The sequence below is a fragment of the Leptinotarsa decemlineata genome, unplaced genomic scaffold (genome assembly GCF_025532065.1).
Source record: "Leptinotarsa decemlineata unplaced genomic scaffold, Ldec_3_MD MMD2_tig00078422_RagTag_RagTag, whole genome shotgun sequence".
In the NCBI taxonomy this organism is placed as follows: domain Eukaryota; kingdom Metazoa; phylum Arthropoda; class Insecta; order Coleoptera; family Chrysomelidae; genus Leptinotarsa; species Leptinotarsa decemlineata.
Genome location: NW_027412747.1, coordinates 16666863 through 16690245, shown reverse-complemented (window position 1 = coordinate 16690245; position 23383 = coordinate 16666863). Strand labels below are relative to the sequence as shown.

Here is a 23383-nt window from a genome sequence, read left to right as displayed (position 1 = left end):
AGTGAAGAGTTTATTTTGAAATTAATTACTTACTTTCTTTCTTCCTTCGGAAGTTTCCAACATTTTTTGTATGAAGATGAAAAAGAAGAAAGTCAAAATCTTTCTTTGGATACGGTTGAGAAAAAATTGATATATAAATATCTCATTACTCCCTCTGACATTGCAACACATCTTATGGACTGACGAAAATTCAATAAACACACAGAAGCTACTTAAACTCATGAAATTGATGCCGCACAATTAAATAAAAAACAACAGTTATGCTTAGGAAATATATTAAAAAGTATAACAACTTTACACGTAGATTTGTTTTCAGCTCACTTCTCGGATTTTTCACCTAGATCGAAACCTTGCTGCTTCTACAACGACACCCTGCTCTTCAAGTTTATTGAATTCGCTGGCGAAATGATGGCATAATTCGGAAAAAGATTCTACGTATACGATAATTTTTTTTAAAGATTTCATTTCAAATAGTACGTCAAACAGTATGTGAGATACTTGCGTCCAATCAATTAATAGTAACTGAAAATGAAAATAAAGATTTACTCAAAAAATAATAACACAAAATTTTATTAAAAATATTTGTCCCATTTGTCATCTCCTCATGATGTTACTATTTACCATAATATTTATTGAACAATAACATTGCCCGAGAATACCTACCACAGAGAAGCGACATTAACGTCGGATCCTTTGATGTTCGGTTCCCAACTCCGAACTGAAGATTTTGAGTGATAAACAACCTGGTTCACTGAGAAAAATGACCTCTCAGCGATATACACTAACAAAAATACATACTCTTACGTTCTAGTATAGTACGTGGGCTCATTGTGAAATATAAAATTATAGTGTGATGGGAATCTTACTCCATTCAATTTTTATATTGCTAATTGAACAACTTTCGCAGTAATAATAGAGAATATTCAACTACGTTACCCATTTATTATTATTTATGATGAATTGGCTTTTAAGAAATGAATTAAATAACTCTATTTTGTAAATTCAATTCATTAGATAGAAAATTAAAATGAAGTTACGATAATAGAATAATGCTTATATTATACAATCATTTTATATCCTCTGAAATAAATAAGTCCACTAAGGATGAATAGAAGTGACTTTTGTTATTTTATGCAATCTTAACTTAAACTTTCATCAATACAGTCTGAGGGTTCTAATTAAGTAAGGTTCCGAGTGAAAAAATAATGTAACATGATATTTTACCAAAACCTCTTAATTTAGAAATGTGGCAGAATCTTAAGTTTCCTTTTTACAGTTTTACCTTTGGTATTATTCATATCTCTATTAGTATATTTGATACTATAAAAAATTTTCATTCTTATGAATAGCTTAATTATGTACATTTTTGTAAAATTTTCACAAGGATGAAGAAAATCTACATCCTTCATTAGGTTGAATAATATATTCGAAACTGCTTCCCCAATGGAAATTTCTGTAAATCGATTGTTAAATAAACATTCCAACTGATATATAAAATTAATGAATTAATTTGGTGGTGAGCGCAAACTTCCAAATATGTTTTTTTCCGTAGTATGAGCTTTAAAATAGCTCAACAGACGATTTACATCCAAAGTCCTGCACTTCGTGGTGAAAGAGTGACGAACTCAAATTCTGATTCTTCTAAAGTGACCCCTAATAACTTTGACAATTCATACAAGTTAGAGCCCATGTCACTCACAATGCCATCAACATGCAGACCTATATTGGATAATTTAGAAATGCACTTATCCAAAGAATCACGTAGATTTTTTGCTGGTAGCTGTGATTCAATGAAAAAAAAGCAATCGGTTGTTTCCAGGGAGAATAAAGTCCTCTAGCCATAATAACGAGAACATTTCTACATATGGAATTCCTCTTATTTGATTCTCCAATATCTTCGAAACCAATAATTTCATCGCATCCTGTATCAAAAAAAAGATTGGATTTAAAGCCATCTTTTCTATAGATATCACACATTGTTTTAATTTTAATTTCAAGTGCCTTAAATATTGCTGAATTTCCTACTGTTTCTCTCACGATGGATTCTTCAAAACTAATTATCTCCTGAAAACTCTTGCTTAAATAGCATAATTTTAATGTATACCGAGTTAGGTAGGTACCTTTTGTAACTAACTACCTACCTCATTATGTTTGCTCAGTGCTCACACACTAATGGAGACAACTAAGCCCGAGAATGACGTGGAGACAACCAAGTCGACGCATGCGTCTACGAAAAAGGGACACAAAATGGCTGTCTTTGTCGCTTCTCTGTGGTAGGTATTCTCGGACATTGCGTTGTTTTCGAAAGTTTCTTGATTTTCTGTGTGGTCTCTTTAGATATAAATGAATAAATAAAAAGATGAATAAATGGATGAATTATCTAAGAACAAATTTCAATTCTCAACAAACTTTCTTGATAACATTTTTCTGTATTATTAGAATAAGGGTACTTTATTTACGAAAGATGAAGATGTATACAGGCTGTTTCAAATTCGATCCTCACCATTGGGATCTTTGAAACTATGAGAGATACGAAGATGGATAAATTGGGGCAAAGTTGCATATTCACCTGGCTAACAATATGCCGTTGAGAAAGTTCTGAAATTCCGAGTATATCCGGAGATATCCGGAAAAAAACAGAAATTTCGGAAAATGGTTTTTATTTTTTTCTGGCTTTGGTTTTTGAAGAATTTTAAAATAAATTGCACTTTTACATTACCACTTTTTCCCTGCTGCATAACGGTGTTTTCAGATTTGCTATCCGACGTTTCGTCTTCCGGCCACCATCATCAACTTTACTTTTTTTATGGGCGCTATATTGAATTCTTTGTGTTTTGGATAGAACCAGATTTTACCTTTCCAATGATGTATCATAAGTTATCATTCTTTTTGGAAAAACTGAATATATTGAAAAAATGAATTCTTATCATAATAGACTCAGACTTTGATGTTTCTAAATTTGACTTTCAATTTGTTACACTCAATGACATTTTGTTATTGTACAAGTCATTGAATTTTTGGCGAAAAATGGCTTTCACGAATGAAGAAAAAAGAGATATGATACAAATGTATTACAAATACGATAGAAACAGTGTTAGGACATCGGAAATGAATTTAAACTTGTATCCCGAAAGACGACAACCACATTGAACTATGTTTAAGTTATTGGATCAAAATCTCAGCCAGTTTGGTTCATTTGAAAATCCGAGGAAATAATACGGAAAAAGAACGGACCAGGAAACTAACGAAAATTTGATAAATGAGGTATGTATGAGGTAAGTTAGATATTGTGTCCTTTTCAATAAAAATAAAAAATTTGCAGATAAATATGAACCCGGGAAATTATTGTTTTCTGCTTAACGTTCTATTTTCATTTGAAAGGACACAAAGTCTTATTTACCTCATATACACACCTCATTTATCAAATTTTGATTGTTGATTCTGTCTCCGTATTTTTTCATTGGCTTCTCAAACGAACCAAACTCGGTGAGATTTTGATCCAATAACTTGAGCGTAGTTCGATGTAGTTGTCTTCTTTCGGGGTACAAGTTTAAATGCATTTCCGATGTCCTAACACTGTTTCTACCGTATTTGTAATAAATTTGTATTAATGACTTGTACCATAATGAAATATCATTGAGTGTAACAAATTGAAAGTCAAATTTAGAAACATCAAAGTCTGAGACTATTATGATAAGAATTAATTTTTTCAATATCTTCAGTTTTTCGAAAAAAAATGATAACTTATGATACATCATTGAAAAGAGAAAATCTTGTTCTATTCAAAACGGAAAGAATCCAATGTAGCGCCCATAAGAAAAAATAAAGTTGATAATGGTGGCTGAAAGACGAAACGTCGGACAGCAAATCTAAAAGCACCATTATGTAGCAGGAGAAAAGTGACAAAGTGAAAGTACAAATTATTTTCGAAACCTTTGAAAAATAAAGCGAGAAGAAAATAAAAACCATTTTCCGAAATTTCTGTTTTTTTCGGATATTTCCAGATATTCTCGGATGTTTCAGAACTTTCTCAACGGCATATTATTAGTCAGGTAAATGCGCAACTTTTCCCCAATTCAACCTTCTTTTTATCTCTGATTGTTTCCGAGATCCCAATGGTAAGGATCGAATTTGAAACACCTTGTATTGTCATAGAAACAATGAGTGGAATCATGAATAGTCGAGGTTTTGTAAACCTTTCTTTGTTGAAATCAAAATATATTTATTCAATAAGTTTTAATATGGATTTTGATCAAGTATTCTCCAGTTCCATTCATTATTTTCAATAAGTATATACTTGGTTTCAGTACCGTACAAAAACTGATATTTTGAATAGTTCCGAAAGATGTATTTGAGTCAATGGGACAGTGTATAAGTTTGGCTTACCTGTAGCTTCGTAAAGCGTCGTAGCAGAGCTGGATCAAAGAAAACTCCAGGCTGATAACGTGCGTTTTTGTAATGGTATAAATATATCTTTTTTACGGAAAGATTTAGGTTTTCCAATAAATGATTCACAGAGCAGAGAAACAGTTTTGGGGTACAACCTAGGCTGAACTCATCGAGATTTGATAAGCAATCCCTCAGCTTGACCACTAACGCGTTTCTCATGGGCCAAAAACTGTAAAGAAAAATATAGTAAATCTCATTACCCTTACATGTATACGTACAATTCGCTAAGTAACCTCAAAGGAACAATTAAGCATGGCCAATCATTATAAATTAAGTTCACATTAAATGGAATGTGTATTCGATCGATCCAGGTGTAATATGCACTGTTTGCAATAGTAATAAGGCCGAAACTTCATTTCATATCATTTTCGAATGCCCGATTTACACTGTTATGAAACAAAACAAACAATGCCTTCAGAATTTGTATGAACTTATTCATGATTTAGAGAATATAACTATCCCGGTAGCCAAAGAAATCTCAGAATATATCTGGAACATTCTCAGGTTACGTTTATTTATATTGAGCGAATGATGGTTACTATATTATACTTTTGAGATTTTATAATCCACTGTTAGCAGATTGTTTGTAACCTTCGTTGTCGTAGATTGAAACGGGTTACTTTGTTACTTAGGAACTAAATTATGGGCTGCCGGAACTCAGCGGAGAGGGATGGTGGGTAAATATAAGTCCACTTGGAGGATAAGTGTATTGTTTCTTCAAACACGCCAAGCTTATGGTGTTACAGGCTTATGGCCCAGAAGTATACTTTTGGGTTCACAGATATAAATGTAAGCAACTTATGATTAAACTTAAGGTGTGGTAAATACTTGATTTATTCTAGAATTCGCAATTTGTGCCGCAATGTTGATTCGAGGTCGTGCGGGAGGGTGTAATACATAACAGGAAAGACCTTACATGCATGGGATATGGGAGAACAGTCTCCAGCAGCACGATCCAACCCCTGTACGCAGGGGTTGGATGCAAATAACGTGCTCCTCGGAAGACCGTAATCAGAGATATAAGGGGTGTAGTGGTCTAGTCTTGTGAGAGACACCAAGATATAGTTAGCAATATCGACTTGAGGTGGTAATAAGAAGGCCTAAAATGAGATTAAGGTTCAGAAGGATATACCCTTTAGGGTATTTTCGGGAAGTGGGTTCTTACCGTAGTTGTTGTGTGGCCTGAAGATTGGAATTTGACAAGAGAACGGGTACTTAATAAAAATCCCCAATACTGTGGGCGAGTTATTCCTTTAGATAACCCAAATATAGTTATTCCCGTATTGAATATTTTGGTTTCTTCAAATCCACAAAGTGATGAGCTCAAAATTCTTGCTCCAAAGAAGATAACCAAACTCAACTCTCATTCCCAGAGAAAAAAAACCCTTTTCTTTTTCCTTTCCTTTTTTTCCCTATCAACGTTATTCAAGGTCGAATTATTCTGATTGTCTTTAGGCGCAAAAAACTGAACTGAATTGTTTTGAATGTTATACAGGGTGGATGCTGCACATAAATATATGACTTCAATACATTACTTTTCTGTTATCTTATAAATCCGCTCTTGCATTTTGGGAACCGTAACATGTTATTTGAATAATTTATCTTTATACGTATATATATTTTTTGTATCCTCGCACACACATACTTCTTGCTGTAAACCCGTTTTTTAGAAGCAATGAAATTATTATTATTATTATTAAATAAAAATATGAAAATGTCTGCCCCTTCTGAGAACCATTCCTTTTTCCTTAGAGCTGAGGCAAAGTGGAGTTTTAAATATTTATTTTAGTAAACGGAAAAATCGAAAAAAATAAATAATTTCACGATATCTGTCGACATATCAAATAAATGACCAGCTTCAGAGTTGGGAATCAGTGTACGTAATTTGTCTCCTGACACGTCGAGAAGAGTAATGCAGTTCTGGTATCTGTGAAAAGTTTTGGATGTACCCAAGTTGGTATGAAAAATATTGGATTATATTTTGATAGTTCATGAGATGCAGGTTGCTCATTCTCGATTATTATTAAATGATACCGAAAAATTAACTCTAGCTTTTTTTGGTTTCGAAGGTATACGGGAAATTTTTCGAGATTATATTTTTTTCTGTTTTTTCACATTTGCAGAAATGATAATACTTTTCATAGCGACTTTAATTCCACTATCAGGTTTGAATCATACAATTTTCATACAGGATGTCTTCCGACTATTTTTTTCTAGAAATTTTTGATCGGTAATGTTCATATACTATCGTGAAATTGAAGTTTTTCCTATACTTCTGAGAATGTAGGTAATTCAATAATCAGAGTTGAATCCAATATCGCATTTGTAGTTCAGCCTTTTACCACTGATGAGATCTATTATACCTCGAAAAAGCGCTGTATGGTATAAAATAATATGAATCAGTGTGTGGAAAAAATGAGCTGCTCTTGATTTCATTCTGTTAATGGATTTGATTCGCAACTATTGACTTTGAATTTTTGATGCTGGTTTCGGGGGGTTTCTCCCCTTGGTTTTGAATTTAATTCACGGTTTGAGTGTTTGAGGTCAATACCAATTCATTATTATTGAACAATCATTACTTTTTAATCTCGACTAAACACCGCGAGATGTGGCTGGATACTAAATAAAATAATGTGAAGTGGGAAAACCTCACTGGAAATATGAAAGGTTATCATCACATTCCACACATTTAGAAAAGTTGTAGATGTACTTCGTGATACACAGAATGAGAGAGAGAGAGAGTTATACTGACTTCCATTCGAGTGAATATCAAGACCGTAATTATAAAATAATAGTTCAGTTCATAATCAACAATCACAAAACCTTTCAGAAATATTAGAAAAAAAACTTCAATTTCACGATATAATAATTTCTAAAAAAAAATATTGCTACAAAAAATACTGTTCCGCGTACTTTAAATATCCAAACTGAGGGTGCTCCAAGCCTAATGACACCCTCTATAAAAATTCTATCATCATATAAATACAGTGCAATGAAGGTTAAAACGAAAGTGAGTGAATGTATATCTGCAAATAAAGAAATAGAGTAGATATATATGTAGAACAGGATAGAATAAAATTTCGAAATTTGGTTTTATAATATAGAATACGGAATTACTAAACCAAGTCGATAATTTGGTATCATTCTAATAATAGGTGGCTTTCCCACAAATCAACCCATTTCAGAACCAGCATGAATTGTAAGTGAACATGAGTATATCCATGAAAATATGGCAAAAAAAATCAATTTGAAAAAAAATTAATCGAAGAGTTTTGTATAAAAGTGTATAATCATGAATTCTTATTGTGAAATGCTTTCGACTTTCGTCATCATCAGTGCTCATCTGGAAGTGAGTAATCTAATAGAACAGAAAGTTTTTTGTGATTTTTTTTTATTTTGAGGTTATGAATTGAGAAAAATTGTTGATGGCTACTAACTCGTTAGGTAACAGGAAGTATCGAAAAACGAGGACATAGTACATTTGTAAGATTTGATTTGTATAAAACTAATTAGCCTAATAACAAACGGAATACATGTTAGAGATTGAGGCCATGTGGTTAGGTCAATATGTGCTTTGAATGAAGGACAACTAGCAACAGAATGTGTCAAGTCAAGTGTCATGTTGAAAATAATGGTACCAACTTGAGGAGTAATCCACTCTGGATTTTAAATATATTTTGTCGTGTGGAAACCAATATAAAGTTATATATATTTTCATAATGTATTTGATGAAGGGAAAGCATTATGAATTGTAAATAAAATTGAGAATTTGTTAATAAAATATATAATTTTATATTGGCTTCCACAAAACGAAAAATTTTTCAATTCCATACTGGATCACTCCTCACGTTGGTACCATTATTTTCAACACGACACTTGACTTGATACATTCTGTCACAAGATGTCCTTCTTTCATATTACATTTTGACCGAACCACACGGCCTCAATCTCTAACATGTATTCCGTTGGTTATTAGGCTACTTAAATACAAATCAGATCTTACGAGTGTACTATGTCCTCGTTTATCAATACGTCCTGTTACCTGACGAGTAAGTAATCATTAACAATTTTCCTGAATTTATAACCTTAAAATAAAAAAAATAATTTTCACAAAAAACTCTCTTTTCAATTAGATTACTCACTTCCAGGTGAGCACTGATGATCAAAGACGAAAGCACTTTGCAATAAGAATTTATAAATAACTTCTATATGAAAGTCTTCGATTCATTTACTCAAATTCAGCTTCCCAAATCTATTGATTTGAAAATATACAATTGAAACTTACTCTATAACACACAACTCCTCAAAGGTTATTTTGTTTCCACAAAAAACCGGAACAATGTACAATGCCCTCAAGTTGTTGTTGAATTTTAAACGATTAAAAAACTCGAAGCATTCTTTCAAGCAGTCCATCGATGTAATGCACAAACACACGGCTACTTTTTTTACAGTATCTCCAAATACGCCACTTAAAAACCTGGCACTGTCAAGTTTCTCAGGTAAGAAGTAGATTTTCAGGGAGTCCCATAACCTGGAATAAATCAGACGTGGATGTTGGGAAAAAAATGTTAACGAAAATACAAATTTAAAATCATCCTTTCAAGAAATAATGGTCTATCACGTAGTTCTCCATAGAGGATTAAACCTGGCTTTGACCTTGATTTCGTATTGTATAGTTAGCCTTCTACTTTTATGAACCTAACCTAGCTTTCTGTCTGCGGTGGTGACTGGAAAGTACCAATCTATCCTCCACTTATACACAGCGCTTTCCAGTTGTTTGAGAAGTAAAAAGTTTGAAATTCAAAATGAAGGTAAAATTTATCGAAGACGATAATTTCGAAGATAAAGCACTTGAAAATACATTCAGGGTCAACCGGAAATGAACCCAAGTTAAGAATTCAGAGTGATACCATGTATATTTTTTGACGATTTGATCAAATATAAAATTCTCTTCTCTACTGGATGATATAACACATGTGGCCATTTCCATTCAAAATGGTCGTGTAGGATCGATTTGCTACAAATTCATTATTGCGGAACTATGACGTTAATTATAGAAATATTGTCAAATAATTAGGTTTAGGGAGTTGAAAATTTGTGTGTGGAGAAACAATCGATGAAATCTGCTCAATTTTCGAAAAATTGAAAACCTGAAACCGCTCACTAATTCACGAACTTTTTCAAATTTTCGAGATGAATGAATTTTACTTCATTCATCTCAAAAATCTCAGAACGTGATTTTTCTGAACTTTGACATCGATGAAGGTACCTCTTTTGCTGGCTCCTTATTTTTCTCTGTCCGAGAAAAAGTGAGTAAGTAGTTGGTAACTCATAATGGTAACTCATAATATATACCGTATAGCATCTTTGACACTTTCCATTTTTTTACTGGCAGACAGAAATAAGTAGCATAGTATTCTCGACATCAAAAAAGTTACACTTCGATGTCAGTGTTCAAAAAGTATCAATTCCTAGGTTATTTTAACACCTGGACACGTGTTTCGATCACCAAGTGATCATCTTCAAGAGGAAGATCACTTGGTGATCGAAACACGTGTCGAGGTGTTAAAATATCGGTTTGGTGTTGGGAAAAAACTCCAGTAATATATATTAATTTTTTTTTCTGTGACGCAGAAGCAGAAGAATAGTGGAATTGCGTAACAAATACTTAGAATAAATAACTGTATACAATAGACAAGAACAACGGCAATTTTTTTATTTGGACGAAACATGGTATAACACTCACGACATAGTTACGAAAGGGTGGACTGATGGTTTGATAATGTGTACGCCTGACATGCCTACAAACAACAATAATTGTGCATTGCTGCACAATTATGCAGCATGGGTTCATGGGTGCATGGGTTCTTTGAAATTATGTGAAAAAAAAACTTGAGTACTGCAATGTTGACTATCATAAGAACATGAAAGCTAATATTTTTGAGGAATGGTTTGACACATTGATGCCAAATTTGGATTCGAATACTATACCTAAAACCAACTACTTGAAGTTTTACAGATAAAAACATTTGAAAAATTTGAAAAAGTGTATGCCCTTGAAAGTATTGGTGAAAAGTATGGAAACACCATACATATATACAGTGTGGTCCACTAAGTCTGCAACAAATGGGAAACTTTTTTATTATCGATTTCTCAGAAAATTTTATTCCTGACAAAAGTTGGTGCATATTCCAAAACTATACCAAGTGTACCTGAAATGGCTTTATGACAAACACAAACACCATAGGATAGGCAAAAAATATAAAGTTCGTGGATTTTATGTCAAAAATGCGAGACGAGCATTCAAAAGGCGAAAGCAGAAAAAAGTGTGCATATATTTTTATATGCTTTTCTTATAAAAAACGCCTTCAAATTCTCCTAAGATTTGAAAATCTAGCTGTCACTATGATATGAAAAAAGATGCACCAAGAGTAATCATAATATTGAAATTCCCTCACCTGGGTTGAAAATAGTTATTTCTCCAATGCCTGCAAGTAGCGGATGCGTTCAATCCATCTTTTCTATTCAGATAACTGAAAATTTCCGTCAGCACCAAATGTGGCAATTCAGCCCATGATTTCGACTCTATTTCTTCCGTGGATTTATTTCTTTTGTTTTCCGAACACTCAGGGTCCTCCACTGAATCTATTCCTAGGTAAAATAATCCATTAAATATCACTACATGCTGATAAACCATACAATTTTCGTTCCATGACATACTCACCAAAGCAGTCATATAATCCAAATGTTTGCAAAGAATTTCTCATGTCAAGTGCGTATTTTTTTACGAAACACTATTCCAATCTGAATTAATAATTATTCGATTTTTTTTCCCACGACAGTTGAGAAAATTATTCCTTGTCTTCGCTCGTTATGATTTTCACATTTCCGATAATTAATCAAGTGGTATTGAAAATGTAAATGAAGTTTTATTCTCCAAGAAAGACTTAACAATCCACCCATACATTAGATACAAGTAGAACGAACATTAGTCAAATGATCTGAATTTGATGATAGTTATTGATACACCTCCGAATTTCAATTCCAAAAGACTCCCATGAACGAATATATTGAAGAACATGACAACGACATGTTCTTCAATATATTCGTTCATATATGTGTTCATTTTATACCAAATTAGCACATTCTCTTGCATTCTACCTATGAATTGTAACGTCATCGCCTTAAGTTTCCAGAAAAGTGATTTCCTGAAGATACACTTCTTCTCGGAAATGCTAAGGAGCTTTTCTGGAACTTCAGGAATGTTTCCAATTCTTTGAATGTTCAATTGCCAAATTTAGTGTATTCCTTTTTGAATATATGAAATAAAACTTTTTGACTCGAAATAAACAAAGACTAACCTCTCTTAGAACTCTACCTTCAATTTAAATATGAACTATTAATTTAAATTTCTCAGTACTACTTACAAACTTATTGAATCAATGAAAATTTCTCTGAAAAAATAGTTTTTGATTGTTTAGTATATGAATACAAAACTCAGCTTGGTAGGGCATATATATTTATAAAATTGATGTTTGTGAACTGAGTGATAAATTTAAATTTTGCACACAATGGTAAAATAATGTCAAAAATTCTCGGTGGAATTTTGACACAAATCGATTATAGCAATCACCTAAGGAAATTAACATTCACCAGATGGTAGCCTATTCACTGTCGACAGTGATTGATAATTCCCATTTCAAAATAACACGATCCACATGAAAACTTATTTTCGAAATTCAATACACACTTACCCTCAAATTTTCTCTTCTTGATTTTACATTCCTCTGCGATTTCACTTCTGGATTTATCGTCCATTTTTCACAAATTCACCAGTATTTTTCAACCACACTAAATACTTACAATACCCAGCAAGTAATGTCCAATACCACTTGTAGGGGATTAAACATTTATATTAATGCTGATTTCTTAGTTCAAACCTTTACCTAGTTACCTAAATCTATGATTCTATCAGGGTTCATGGCCTTGTCTGAAGAGAACCTTTTACCCAAGGGTGTTGCTTTCTTCCTGGATAGACTACCTTGAGTGGAGCTACAAATTATTATTAGTAATGAACTGCATTTTTCACATTTTCGAAAGTTAACGGAAATTTCGTTATTCTTACTTTGAAAAATATCAAGTCTTAAGTATTAGGATGTGATCATCTGGATATTACATTGATAATAGTATGCCGCCTTTTTATAGTGTTCCATATATCACATATAATTAACTCCTGTATTAAAAATTCGTACTTTCCGAGGTTGTGGAAAATAGCTCTCGTTAATCGTAGGTATACCATAAGTTCGTAACCCAAAAGAGTTTTCACACCTGTCTTCTGTATCAGTGTTACTCGTACTCGATCGAGAGAGCATTAGAGTCTCAAATAGTACCCTTTCTCAATATGGATAAATTATCTTCCTGAGCCCGCACAGCACCAGATATTCATGGAATATTCCCTCTATATTATAAAACGAACGTGTATATCTCAAATATTCATAGAATATTCTTGGAATATTTAGGTACATACCTTTAGAATATTCATAGAATATGCTTGAATGAATAACACAGAATTATTCCCGAAAGAATGTGCATATAGAATGTCTATAAATTGATTATTCTCCCGTGAATATTCTGAGAATTTTGTCGATGGAATATACCATATGGTATATTTTTAGAATATATCTCCAGGGTATATTTCAAAATATTAAGTATTACTGGAATTTAGAATTATTTTATTGTAACGTATTCAATTAATTCGATATTATTAAAAACAAAAAAAATTGAAAATTTCAATCGAATGTATAACCTAATGTATATAACCCTTATAGTGTTGACCAGTTTTTTAACTCATCGCGAAGATTTTGATGAATTGCTCCAACTATTGGAAACGACAAAAAATTCGAATGATCCAATAAATGAAGCAATTGCATTAATAAATCGGTTTATTCTCACCTTATTTTTCTTTTTGTATTTAAAATGATTCAGTTACAAAGCGAGAAATTCTGACAACAGAAAAATGGGGAAGTGAAGTATTGGAGTAAACATTTCTCATTGGTCAATTGAAGTGTAGCGCGTGTCAGTCGAATCTCAGTGAGAGCGGCTGCCCCTTAACGTTTGACAGGTTTGCTTTGAAATCGACTCAGAGTAACAAAAGACAACAGAGAGGCCTTTTACATCCTTACATTGAAGGCAGCATACCTTTGTTTATTCACGGGAAGTAAGTTGGACCATAAAACAGTGGCGGTTGATTTAGTTGATAACCGGAGGGATATTATATATTTATAAAATGAATCATTTCAGGTGAAAATGTATTTTGTTGAAATAGATCCTACAGGAAATCTGATTTATTATTAATGATTATAGAAATGGGGCCAGTTTTTCTACCACCTACTAGATTTTTATTTATGTGTGGCTTATAATAAAGCGAGTGGTTTACTGGGTTAAAATTAAATTATTTCAAATGAACTAATTCATAAATGTTAATTTCAAAAGTAATGAACTTTCCTTCATAAAATCAGATGAAGAAATTTGTGATTCTTTCTCAGATTTGATGAACAATTTCGTTCTATTTTTACTTATATTTTATTTCACTATTATTTCATTTCAGGTTATTTTTGCCCAATATAATTGTTATTTTCAGCTATCCATTTTTGATTCTTCTTTTTTAGTTGTTTCAGGGATTTCAAATCATTATTAGACAATGGATGTCCGAATTAGTGAAATTCATCATGAAATATTGTCAATCACCTTCAAACAAATGATTTATTTTCAATATTACTCAAGTTCCTACAAATAAACTTATTAACTTTTATAGCACTTATCCTTTTTACTTCATTATTCGTAGCTTAATAAATAATAAACGAAATCAAAGATGAAATTGTTTTATTTCAAAACTGATTTTTTTTAAACATTTGTTCCGTTACATAAATGAAAATTTATCAATTCTTCTACATTCATCTCCTTCCTTTTTATTTAGTTGTCTATTTCAATATCTTCCTAGTTCATTCTTCACCCTTAAATATCATCGTTCACACTTCTCATTTTCTTTTTTAACATCCCATCATGAAAAGCTTCGATGGTATAATCAGGGTCAAAATCAAATTAATCATAAAGATAGAATTGCAAAAAATTGCGAAGTTCGAAAAAAATTATAAACTTTGAAAGGCTTAATCTCGGAAACTATTGAATCTACAGAGACAGTTCTAGTATCAAATTGTAGCAAATTTAGTTTACTTCAAAAACTTACGAATCAAATTTTTTCAAAAACTAGGATTTTAATCGCCAAAATTTGAAAAACCCCAATTATTTCGGGTTTTTTTCGATTTTTGACAAAGTTGCATTCGTCACTCGAGCTCACAAACTTGCTGTGATGTATAAAGTTACTGGACTAAATCCCTCCGACAATGACACACATCTTATGGACTGACGAAAATTCAATGAAAACACAGAGAAGCTACTAAAACTCATGAAATTGATGCCACACAATTAAATTAAAAAAAAAAACAACAGTTGTGATTGGAAAATACAATAAAAATTATCTCTATACGACTCTATACATAGATTTGTTCTCAATTATCTTCTCAGATTCTCCACTCGTACTCTTCGAGTTTCTCAATTTTTTTTATCAATGGAATGATACAACTATACTTAACAGTATGGTCTGTTTGGATATAAATAAATGAATGAACGGATGAATAAATGAATAAATAAATGAATAAATAATTAAATAAAGTATGGAACAAACAGATTTTTTTTTCATTTGTTACTGAATCGAAATTTGAATACCTGTATTAGATTCTCTCAGAATGGCAGGTATATATTTTTATTTTTTTCAAACAAAGCACATTCATTTAGAAAAATACAGAAAATGTTATTCAAAGACTTCGTTTGAAATTAACCATTATTTAGAGTTGCCTTTATCTGAGAACAAATTTCAATTGTCAGCAAATTCTCCAGATAACCTTTTGGTTTATTTTTGAAATGAGGTTACTTTATTTGCAAAAAATAAGGATGTATATAGTCATGAGAAGAATGAGTGAAAATACTCAGAATAATCATTGTTCTTTTCAATGAGTGAATTGAAAAGTTACACTATTACATAGATAGATAGATAGATGTTTATTTTACTACATTATGTACAAAGATACATTTATAGCAAATGAGTTTCTTAGTACTAGGTTACAATAAAAGATTTAAAAATATAAATACTAATCTAACATTCAGATTAAAAAAACAAGTATACTTCTGGCATAAATTCAGCTATTTGTATAACATTACAACACACTAAATTTACACAGGGTTTGACCTTAATGTCTAGACTAGCTGGCTATATAGAGTAAACGAGCGGCCCATTCTTGCGGACTTTCTGATTTAAATTTTGTTGCACCATAAAAAGTACACCGTTCAACAAAAACAACACTCTTTTTTGCTTCCTTCACAATTTTCAATATATTAGAACCTATACTAATATTTTGTTGTTGTTTCACCACATCTCTGTGATTTTTTGGACCAAATATTAGTAATTTCGACTTAGATGTATTATTCATTAAGTACTTATTTTCAGCAAGTGATGAAAATGTGTCGATATCATGACTGATCCGCCTATTAGCGTCATTTACTCTGTGTGGTTCAAAAGAATGATAGATTTGGGTGTCATCGGCATAAAGATGTACACTGCAATACCGAAGGCATTTCACTAATTGACTGGTGTGTATCGTAAATAGGAGAGGGTCAAGAATTGATCCCTGTGGAACGTCTGTTTCAAATTCAAAGGCGTGGAATGTACTCCATCAAGAACAACTTCCTGGCGTCTATTATGTGGATAGTTTCGAAAGAAAAGAATTGAATCATCTGACAAGCCAATGTAGTGTAAGATCGACAACAACAGCGCATGATTGATGGTGTCAAAAGTCCTGCTGAAATCTAGAAGAGCCAGGACGGTACATTAATTTCGATCACTCGCATTGAAAATATCATCGGTTACCTTCAGTAGAGCTGTAGTACAGCTGTGACCACGCCTAAACCCGAATGTACTGTTGGTATAGTACTATCTAAGTGTGAGCGAAGCTGTTGTTCTATAATTATTTCTATCAATTTAGAGTAAGCAGGAAGGATACTGATGGCCCGCAGATCTTTCAGTTCTACTGGATTATTGTTTTTTGGTATTGGACTTACCAATGGTGCGTTCCACATAGCCAAAAAAACGTTTTTTTCTATACAAAAGTTGATGATATGCCTTAAATAAGGAAGAATAAAAGGACCACACAATGAGATCATTTTCATACTGAGCCCATCACATCCGATGGATTTTTTTTTTATTCAAAGATATTGTTCGTAATATGCACATATCATCCACAGATAGTCTTGGAATGTAATGTATAACGTTAGTTGTGAAAGGTGTCGGTGGATGTTGAGTCGGTAATTGTTGAGTTGGATGTTGTTGAATTCGTGAAGTTGTTTGTATGTTCGTTTGGTTTTAAAATGACTCCTTATTTTCTATCGCATTTACCTATTTTTGAATTTGTGAACGAATCTGGATAAGCGTTATCTTTACGAATCTGGATAAGCGTTATCTTTCAAAACAGATTTGATTAATGATATTTCTTCTTAAAATTTTCAGTTGAATTGCATATCGTTTAAGCTCTTTTGTAGAGGCAATTTATTATATCTTTTCTAACACTCGCATGATGATTCGATGTATAGTGAAGATATCTATTTGTATGTGTTTTCTTCCGATAAAAATTTGTATCAAAATGATCTGATAACTTCTCCAACATTACATCAAGGAAAGGGAGTCGACCATCTTGTTCAATCTCTATTGTGAACTTCATTGTCGGCTCCCGCTCGTTGATATAATTCAAAAAAGCATTTAGGTCGATAAAAACCTGATTTTCCTCCACAAAAAATGACTTTCGTTGCGTTATTGTCCTTTAGCAAAATAAAATTTAATTTGCGTGGAAGACATTTCAAACATAAAATCTACTTATACTTATCTTATAAACTGTTCGAAATGTATGTTTTCGAACTCCCCCTCTGACATTACGGATGACTTCACTAGCAATTGACTGGTATGCTGCTGTAATTCGTCTTTAAAGTTCTCCAATATCAGAAGGTTGTGTTTTATAAACAACGAAATCAAGATGCCCTCAAAGAAAGAAATCTAAGGGTGTGAATCCGGTGATCTCGGAGGCTATTCAACTACTCCCCTCCTGCCAATCCATCTATCCGGAAATCTCTCGTTTAAATACTGTCGGGCGGGAAGAAAATGATGAGGTTGAGCACTGTCCTGTTGAAAATGTTACAGATCCTCCTGTGAAAGTTCATTACCTTCTGCATCCATTTGAGTTTCTAGCTTGTGAGTTATAAGATTGTTAGTCAAGTTTTCTTGCAGAAATAATGAACCATTAATGGCATTTCCAAGAATTCCAGCCCAAACATTAACTTTTTGTGAGTGTTATGTATGCCCTTCCCAAAAAATATGGGTTATTTCTTTTTTGTTTGTCAGTAAACTAGTTTCGTAAAACTTATTCATCAAATCAAGCACACACCGGTGACTTACATAACAATTTGGAAGCCTTTCGTTAAAAAGACATGCCGCCCTTCATGCGCACTTTTCAACTAAATTACAATAATTTCAATTTTGTCTTGAAGAATGTACCATATTTACACTTTTAAACACTTTTTAAAGTGATCACTAGACAGCCCAACAGGTACAACTGCTTGCACAATACAGAAGGGCCTCGTTAATCCGGAGAGGCAAAAACAAGACCCTGTCCGGATTATGAAGGCACCCGGATTATAGTATGCCATATTTAATGGTACCTTAGTTTCTGTTGGAGATTAACAACAAAAATGAATTTGAATCACATTATATTTATATATTTTTATTCGATGTTTCTATGGTTGTATATTGATATATATTGTCAAGTTCAGTCTTTATATTTTTTACTAGAAATAAAATTATAAAAAATCTCCATGAAGTTCTTATCATAAATATAAAGTATCTTCAAACAGGTTATGTGTCCAGTAACTTTTCAATAAAACTGGCATATATAAGTAAAAGTGTTTTTGATATGGATGTGACAAAATTTAACATAGTAAGGCTGAATAGCAATAAATACTGAAAAAAGAACAATGGAGCATAGTCACTCAAAACCCATCTGAACAAAGGAACAGTGATTAGGATGCAAAAGATGGTAAAGCGAGAGCTACAATTGGTTTACTAATCGAAGATTCACAAGTGATACATGTTAAGAATTGTAAAACAGCCAAAGAAGCTTGGGAGAATTTAAGGAAACAATAAATCACCATTAGCAGAGATGTACATATTTTAGAAGAAGCTCATAGCGAATTTCATCAAATGAACGAGTTTCAAAACACTAAAAATAGATGTGATTGTGAATGTCAAAATGACAACAGTGAAGTTGAAATATCATTCTGTCAAAAATCTACAACTTCTGATGGAAATATTGGTAAATTTTCGTTATGTGTACACCCGACGATTTTGAAAAAATTTTTGACTGTACTTACGTATTTTGATGCGTAGATTACGAATCCGAAAGAAAAAGCGGCGCTCTCCCTTATTTGAAAAGTTACGGCCCTTCAAAGTTCAGAAAAGGGCAACTTTTCAGCCTTCTTTTTCACTGAATAAACTATTTAAAAACACAAGCATTTACACCTTATTCCTCCTTCTTTAACACTTTTCACTTCAATAATCAACATTTTTCTTATAAAAAACTTAATTTAAAAACGAATGCTTCTCCTGGTGACATTATTCTATTTTTAGGTTAGTTACTAGTGACATTTCAGAAAAAAGCGGTTGGTATTTGCCGTCGCCTACTATTTCAAATTAGTAATACACCACCAAAAACCAATTTACGATCTAAAGAATGAAGGTAAAAAACATTTGAATTACTTCAGGAATATGGACTGCATCAGTTTTACCAACAATATCATCAACCTTAAAAACGTAAAATACAGTGATATGTAACCAAAAAGCAGCTCCGTACATATTTTAACATTTTTATAAGAAAAATGTTGATTATTGAAGTGAAAAGTGTTAAAGAAGGAGGAATAAGGTGTAAAGGTGACCTACTGAATAAATGCTTGTGTTTTTAAATAGTTTATTTAGTGAAAAAGAAGGCTGAAAAGTTGCCCTTTTCTGAACCTTGAAGGGCCGTAACTTTTTAAATAAGGGAGAGCGCCGCTTTTTTCTTTCGGATTCGTAATCTACGCATCAAAATACGTAAGTACAGTCAAACATTTTTTCAAAATCGCCGGGTGTCCACATAACGAAAATTTACCAAAACGGCAATTGGAAGCAAATGGATTTTTAAATTGAAAACCGATAATCAAGGCAATATATCCAGATATAAAGCAAGGATTGTTGCTCAGGGTTTTTCTCAAAAATATGGTCTTGGTTATGACGAAGTTAATTTCATTTACATACTGATATATGTGGATGATATTCAAACAGCTTGTGAAAATATCACCATTATCGAAAAAACAGCCGAATTGATACAAAAAACTTTCAAAATACAAGTAAGAAGAAATAGTGATGAACTTTATTATATTCATCAACAGAAATACATTTCAAAACTATTAAAAAAATATAATATGGAATCTGCCAAACCAGCTAGCATTCCTTTGGAAAGAGGATACTACAAAAATAGATTTTCCACTGATGAAAAATTTCATAATGAAGATGAAAATGAAGCGCAAAAGGAGCACTATTGTATTTTTCTGTGAATACAAGGCCAGATATATGTATTGCTTCGTCAATTCTTGGAAGAAAAGTTAGTAATCCTCATAAAATACGACTGTACAGAAGTAAAACGGATCATGAAATATCTTAAAGGAACACTGAATATAGAAATTCAGTTGGGAAATCTTTCAGAAGGAAATCATATTTTTTACGGTTTTTTCGACGCTGACTGAGCTGGAGATGAAACTGACAGTCAAATAGTGGATATTTATTCAAATACATGGGAGCGATGTTAGATTGGCGATGTAAGAAGCAAACTTGTGTGGCACTTTCATCTACCGAGGCAGAATTCATCTCCCTGTCAGAAGCTTGTCAACAGACCATATATTTGACAGGACTTTTTCAAGATTTTCAAATCGAGATCTCAGAGACGATTGATTATTTTCGAAAACAATCAATCATGTCTCAAAATGATTGACAGTGGCAAAATGGGTAACAGAAAATGAGTAACAGGACAAAACATATAGAAACGAAATACAATTTTATCAAAGATCTGAAGCAGAAAAACAAAATTAATTTTCAGTATTGTCCGACCAGTTCGATGTTGGCTGATTTTCTGACAAAACTACTTGGGCCTGAAAAGTTGTCAACATTAAGAAGTTTGATTGGATTGAAGACAGAAAATTCATTATTGTTGAGAAGAGGTGTTGGAACAAAAATGAATTTGAGCCACATTATATTTATATATTTTTGATTCGATGTTTCTATGGTTGTATGTTGATATATATTGTCAAGTTCAGTTATATTTTTTACTAGAAATAAAATTATAAAAAGTCTCTATAAAGTTCTTATCATAAATATAAAGTATCTTCAAACAGTTTCTTTATTCAATTTTTAAATTAAAGCATGAAGACAAAAATATACGTGTTCAAAATTACAACCATTTAAGAAAAATAGTAAAGTGAAATAAAATATTATTTGATCCTTCTCAAAAAAAAGTCCGTAATACTCTTCTGTTTATAATTTTCGTACTTCATTGCAAAAGCCCGGATTCTAAGTCGATGGAGAAACATCACTTCGTGGCTATCAAATTCGTTATCATCAGCCCATTTTTAAGCAGTGTTTAAAGTTCAAAGCTTCTACTGCCTCTGAATAACCTTTTCTGGAGGCGAGAGCTTCAACACTACTGCCGCTGGCACAATCTCATCAGTTAACACTTCATAACATCTTTGTAACTCATTTTCGGCACCACCAGAAGTCCATTCTTGAGCTTCTGCCTCACTTATTTGAGAATCATTGGGTCCCCTCTACCTATTAAAAAGCTGGGCTAAAGGAACATCATCTTCTGGTTTGTCATTATCAGTGAAAAATCCAGGGCGCAAATTCTTCCATAATTTGTTAACTAGCGATGCCCTAACATTGATTCAGCAATTAGCCAGAAGAAAAACCGTGTCCTTTAAAGTTTTTGATTTTAATATGTCCATGAGGTTCTCAGAACATAATGCAAGACAGTTAACCAAAAGTGATTTTCGGTAATTTAACTTCATATTTTGTATAATGTTCTGATCCATCGGTTGTATATACGCCGTCGTGTTAGGTGGCAGGAATATTGCAAAAATGTTGCCGTCTTCGTAGGCAAGTTCATCTGCTGACGGATGCCCAGGACAATTATCCAACAATAACAGTACCTGAGAAGGCAAATTAACAGGCAAAAGATGGCGACGGACCGAGAGAACGAATTCCGTTTTAAACCACTCAAGAAACAAGTCTTTCGTAACACAAGCATTTTTTGTGCACGATAACAAACAGGAAGACGTGTTGATTTAAATGTCCGCCAGTATAAACCAAATTCGTCAGCATTGTAAACCTGTGCCGCTGTTAAATTTTTTTCTCTAATAATTTTCTGTAACTCTAGTTGGAATGGTCCGATAGGGGCATCATCATTTGGCAGTTTTTCACCGGCCATTTTTAAAGTGGTCCAACAATATGATTACTAAGAATGCCGGCCCAGATATCCATTTTTTGTGAATGTGTTTTCATCCCCAAATAAGGATTCACATCGCTCCAGTGACGACAATTATGTCTATTTACTTCATCATGAAAGAACTTTCATCTGAAAAACATGTTTTATACAATAGGTTTGGGTTATTGGACAATTTCTCGCTGAACACCTCACAAAACTAAAGTCGACGATCAGGATCATCTTCGTTTAATTCCCGAACTAGCCTTATTTTGAAAGGTTGAAATTTGTAGGCTTTCAAAATCCGAAAAACAATAGTAGCTGATACACCAGACGCTCTAGATACTTGTCTGATGGATTGTCGATTATCCATTTGTACATGTCCTGAAACTGCAACTTCAACTCCGTCATTTGTGACAGGACGGGATACTCCATGTTTTTGACGTGAACAGAACCTGAAGTTTGAAAGTTATCCAACTATTAACTGTTGTTCGTATTTGATGACTCACGTTGTGGTCTGGATGATTCGTATTATAAACTCTTGCAGCAGCTTTAGCACATTCATTATTTCGATAACAGGTTGCAACAATTTCTATTCTTTCTTTAGTAGAATAAACCACGTTGGAACACAGTGAACAAGAATGACTAAATAATAATTCGTGAAGAAGTGTCAATGGCCAACTATCTACTTTTTATTCTGCGACAACTACATTCAAACAAAAACTACCAGTGCAGAAAAAATTGTGTCGTCCATTTTAAAACGTTTACTACTAATTAAATGAATTCTACAAATCTAAAGCAAATTCAAATCCAAGATAGAGTGGATGTAAACATTGACATACCCTACGCACGTGATATTGAAAATCCCAAGAATTGGCCAGGGTCGTATTCAGAACCAACATCTTGTTGATCGCAAATGCTATATCATACTTAGGAAAACTTTTTTATAATAACGAGTGAAATGCACAAGTTTTGCAGTTTAACGGGGAAAATGCAGATAATATGTGTAATATACAAAGATTTTCATTGGATTTTTCACAGCGCACTCAAGCATTATATGGAAAGAGACGTAATTATTTCTTTATTGATATTTTTTATTTTATGTAAAATCAAAAGGAATATTAATCAAATTATTCAACTGGATGAATTTGTCTCTTCATCAGTAGTGTCATCCTCACCAATCTGAATTATCAGTAGCTCGATTTGTGCCTCTATTATGTTATCAAGCTTCCACATCTTTGTTTCGACTTCCGATATCACATGCCGTGAGG

At 32.7% G+C, this 23383-nt stretch overlaps 1 protein-coding gene across 1 annotated transcript; it reads right to left on the bottom strand.

The window, feature by feature from the left end:
• Window positions 1-271: 271 nt before the first annotated feature.
• On the bottom strand, window positions 272-11464 carry LOC141487391 (uncharacterized). Its single transcript, XM_074186357.1, has 4 exons — window positions 10908-11464; window positions 8735-8980; window positions 4387-4618; window positions 272-522 (listed from the first exon to the last, which is right to left on the bottom strand). The coding sequence occupies exons 1-4, from the start codon at window positions 11183-11185 to the stop codon at window positions 334-336; spliced, it is 945 nt and encodes a 314-aa protein (XP_074042458.1). The 5' UTR covers window positions 11186-11464; the 3' UTR covers window positions 272-333.
• Window positions 11465-23383: the final 11919 nt, after the last annotated feature.